The sequence below is a fragment of the Pinus tabuliformis genome, chromosome 4_2, assembly GCF_031772625.1.
Source record: "Pinus tabuliformis cultivar Carrire ecotype Pingquan chromosome 4_2, CPIR1, whole genome shotgun sequence".
Classification (NCBI taxonomy): Eukaryota; Viridiplantae; Streptophyta; class Pinopsida; order Pinales; family Pinaceae; genus Pinus; species Pinus tabuliformis.
The window spans coordinates 177447051-177452033 of NC_142304.1; the positions used below are offsets into that span (position 1 = coordinate 177447051).

Below are 4983 nucleotides of genomic sequence, written 5' to 3' on the forward strand. Positions count from 1 at the left end.
AGTTGAGAGTACTCCCTGTGATAAGCTACAATCTTGGAAGAAAGACAAAGGATATTCAAACTTGCATTTTTATAGGTTATCTTATTTCTTTGAAGCCATATACTCCATGCCACAAAGATGGGAAGTGTAAGATGTTGTTTAAATTTTCCCACCCAAAATTGAAGATGTTCAATATGTTCTCTAATATCCAAGGTCTTCAAAACCAACTGCCATATCTTCTTATCAGATTGACAACCAATAAAGATATGGTCCACAAATTCATTTCTGCAAAGACAACATTGGTTAAGGCCTTATTTGACTTAGACCTATCTCTTTGCAACTTGATTTATAAAATCATTTCCAAAATTATCTCTAAGAGGATCAAGCCCGTCCTTGCTGATAAGATCTCCTCTAACCAATTTGGCTTCCTGGCCAATAGACAAATCCATGATGCCATCAACATCGCTCATGAAGTAATATTTTAAGAAAAAATTATGTATTTTTAATTATTAATTATTATACTTTTAATATTTTTATTTAAAGAAGTATTTAGGATAAATAAATGGTTTAATCTAATTAATATATAAAATATTTTTTTAATTAAAATCTAGTTAGACAATTTTAAACGAGATTGTGATTTTTGGTTATTAAAATATATTTTATAATATTAAATGGATTGAATGCTAAATATTCATGCTTCTTCAATTAAGCAATAATTTAGATTTATAGTTCTTAAAAATCTTTATGAAATTTATAGCCAAATTAACTCACAGAAAAAATAAAAGAAAGAGGCTATTTAAGTTAGTAGTTAGATTAGTCCCCAATGGGTAGCTTAATTGGTGATCGCCATAATAATGAAGTGTTATATATAAAAAAAAAATTAGAAGGACACTTAATTAGCCATCACCATGATATTGAAGTGTTATGTACCAAATTTTTTGAAATAACATAAATAAGCACCAAAGAATTATAATGGTAGCAATCTAAACCAATTATGTGTTGAATTGACAATTACCACTTAGTAGCTAGAGGTGAGAATTATCCATGTGAGAGTTATCCAATCTGTTGTAGGTGCAGGGAGTTGTATATGCTCACCTTTAGATAATCTACTTCCTTAAATCTAATAATACTTAGTAGTTAGAGGTGAGAATTATCCATGTGAAAGTTATCCAATCTGTTGCCAGTGCAAGAAGTTGTATATGCTCACCGTTAAAAATCTACTTACTTAAATCTAACCATAAACATATACAACCCTTATTAATTAACTATCCAGCTCGCTAGATAAATCTTGCGGTTAAACTTAAAAAGGACTTTGCTGAAACATAATCCTGAAATTGGGTCAGATGAAGTTAGACGAAACCAGGGGTTAAATTTGACACTCTATACCCGTTTTTTGGGTTTTTACACGTTAAATACTATTAGTTTCCAAATCTACAGGTCATCGTTGACTGGCTAATAATTTTTGAAAATGTCATATTGACGGGGTATCTACACGCTGACTGGCTAATAATTTTTGAAAATGTCATATTGATGGGAGTATTGAAAATTGACCAGCTTCAATTTTTTATTATTATATATATAATATGCAGTGACGACAGAGCTTAATAGTTGTTTCAGGTTTCAGTTAATTAATGTTGACTAAATAAGAGAGCCAAAAACACCTCCTTCATGCTTTTTTGTGCTATGTTTATTTTTTTTCGTGCCATGTTTATTTTTATAATATTAGCATGCCTGATAACTACCGCATGATAAAATGTAGATTCTCATACTATATGTTGAACAAAAATCCCATATCCCATATGTAATGATATAAAATTAATTGTTTTAACCGCTGAACAACTTTATAAAGTATGTGCAACTTTGTATAACTATTTTTTTAAAGCTCATGAACGTATATGTAGACATTTTATAAAAATATGGACAAAGGGAAGTAATTGGGATTTATGCGAGATCGTTGCATTAGAGTGGGGGATAATGTGTGTTTCCTAACATTATAGAGTGGGGAACCTCTAGAATTAGATTTAATAATCAATGAATATAAATCTGTCATCTCTAAACATTTAACTAGATTTACTAATTTTCATAGATATAAGAGAAGTCAATTTATTGATATTGCAAAATTCAACTATTTGATTTGTTTACATTGATTGAATTTTGGAAATATATAATTTAATCTCTAAAATATATCTGCGACCATGAAATAGTTATAAGCTGATATAAACAGAACAGATCTGTGGATGATAGAAAGTTTAGAGTGAAGAAGAAAATGTGTGAATATTTTTTGTCCAATTTTAATTGCAATAATATTTACAGTGACTATTTTCATGTGAGAGTAGTTATATATATATTCACTATATTTCTTAGAAATAAAAATTTTACATATATGTAAATACATATTTTTAATTTATTTTCTCACTATTTCTATTTAAAAAAAAGATGAACATTTCAACAATTTGGAAAAATCACAAAAAAATTTCATCAACCAATCTGAAATGAAAGTATAGCTATGACACTTGAGTTAATTGGTACAATACATCATAAAAATTTATGTTAAATAAACTTGTACAAATACATATTAAAAGTCATAAGTCATATAATGGGCAATTTAAAAATTAATAAGTCATAAAAATATTCTCTGACGGGGAGGGGCACCCGTCAAATTTAACCCCTCCAAAGCCTTAACACGTGTAAATTTAGATTCACTTACATAAGCAAGTTAGGAATGCGCACCTGGCGTGGCGTAACCTATGGGCAAACCACAGCACAGCCGATTAAGTGTTTACCCGCAACATCATACACCAACATTCCAGGGTGGTTTTCGCCGGTGTTTCAGCGGCCGGTGACACGCGCTGAGCCTTAATTTTGTACTCATGGTTTCGAAATTGGGAATTGAAATTTGAAATATGCACATCAATGCTGCCGGATTGTGGATAAGCTTAAACTCTGTGATGTTGTCATCATATTTTATTTGATTACGTTGGATTGGAATGGAACATTTCCATCCATATCCCCTACCTTGCTATTTCAGCGTTTTGATTTCTTTATAACTGAGAACTGGCACTGGATTTGCAGTTTGTCGGTATTAAGCAGTTGGGAACCAAAGGCTGCACAGGCTCGAGAACACTTTTAAATGCTTGCATCGATCGACTGAGTGAGTACAGTTGGCTTGATCATCTTAACTTGTTACAGCCTTCTTTTCAAACCCTAATTGTATATTGTGACAGACTACCTACCCTGTTTTGAATGAATGACTGAGTGCCTTCAGATTCAAATTAAGTGAGTAAGATTTGGGGTTAATGATAGGAATTAGCAATAACATCAGATGGAGAAAGGGGTGTGTTCTTCCCATCCATATCCATGGAGGAGGACGCCTTCTGGATACCTGTCACAGAAATGTGATCGTTCAAAAAATGTCCGCTGCCGCTCCAGTGCCTTCTCCCACCCCTGATAAAAAAATAGTGGTAGGGTTTAAGCAGCCGAAGGGAGAGGTTCCGAAGATGCAGGAGCCATTCAGCAGGAGCAAGCTTACCGGATCCATTAAAGAGCCCTCGCTCATCCAGAAAGCTAAAAATGCCATTAGGGGTGGGTTCCATTCGTTCTTTAATGTTTGGGAACTCTGCGTAATGTAATCTAGGGTTGAAATTTGAAAGTTTTGGTTTCTGCAGATCGTTGCTGCAGGTTGGAAGGAGAAGAATCATACAAATGCTGGGAGACCTTCTTTGAATTCGAGGATATGAAGGTTTGCACAGGACAGCTTTGATCTTTATATTTAGCAGACTTTTTAGCAGAGAGACTAAGGTAGGATTTTTTTGCTTATTTTGCAGAAGGAATGCGAGGCACAAACTGGATCTGTCAGGTCGAGTGCTCTGGATAGGATTGAAAATCTGATAATACAGTCAGAAGGCGTGAAGTCTCTTATTGAAAATGTGCACATGATTGCCAAAGCTCCAAAAATGCACAACAGAGAATACAAGGAGGGACCTCACACAGATACACCATTGAAGGAGAAGGGCAGGAGGCCATTCCCTGAACCAGATGGGTTGCCCAAGACGCAAGAAGAGTTGGAAGAAGAGGAAAAGGCAATGATGCCTGAATCATCATATACGAGACTGCTGAGGACAAAAGGCTGCTTTCCTGCATGGTACACTCCTCACCCAGATCATGAAACGGATTGATCGGATTCAACATTACAAGTTTGTCATGTATCTATGTACAGTGGATTCCATAAATCAATTGGCTTCGAACATATTCAAAGCTCGGTTAATTGAAAACTGTATATCCTCGAATTCTTTAACAACAAACATAGGACCAACTGTATAACTAAAACCCTTTGCTCAGTGTGGACATAATTTGGAATCCTCTCTGTAAATTTTGGAGATTAACTGTTCATGGATGAATCTACTCGAGGTTAATAGACGTATGTACTTGTTCATAATATTCTCCCTTGTATCAGAAATAAAGAGATGTCATGGTGGCATCTGACCACTTTGCTCTTGACACCAAATCTCCTGTCAAAGCTTTCTCATTTTGACTACAAGGATGGAATAAAATAGCTATTTTTCTGTGAGATTTTATATTCAATTTTAAATCCATAAGCAAAATCTCAATCTCCTGTCAAAGCTTTCTCATTTTGACTACAAGGATGGAATAAAATAGCTATTTTTCTGTGAGATTTTATATTCAATTTTAAATCCATAAGCAAAATCTCATTTTCATTTTCAATATAAAGATGGAATAAAAGAGTTATTTTTGTGTGAGATTTTATATTCAGTTTAAAATGCATAAGCAAAATTCTTTTAAAGATAATCCTACTAAATAATCCCAAAATGAATCACGAAGATTATATTAAACATATTTGAATCACCAAGTGAATTAAAAGGTGACGATGTAGCCTTACTTGGGAGTGTTGAAGTGCTAGTAGCCCTAGTTTCATGGAAGGCCATTAGTAAAATCTTTATGGATTATAAAATATAAAGATGAACAAAAGAATTATTTTTGTGTGAG

The 4983-nt window shown here is 33.5% G+C and overlaps 1 protein-coding gene across 1 annotated transcript; it reads left to right on the forward strand.

Moving 5' to 3' along the window:
• The first annotated feature begins 2788 nt into the window (after positions 1-2788).
• On the forward strand, positions 2789-4212 carry LOC149168741 (CCG-binding protein 1-like). Its single transcript, XM_089428407.1, has 3 exons — positions 2789-3561; positions 3645-3718; positions 3804-4212. Exons 1-3 carry the CDS (start codon positions 3276-3278, stop codon positions 4152-4154), a joined length of 711 nt encoding a protein of 236 aa, XP_089284533.1. The 5' UTR covers positions 2789-3275; the 3' UTR covers positions 4155-4212.
• Positions 4213-4983: the final 771 nt, after the last annotated feature.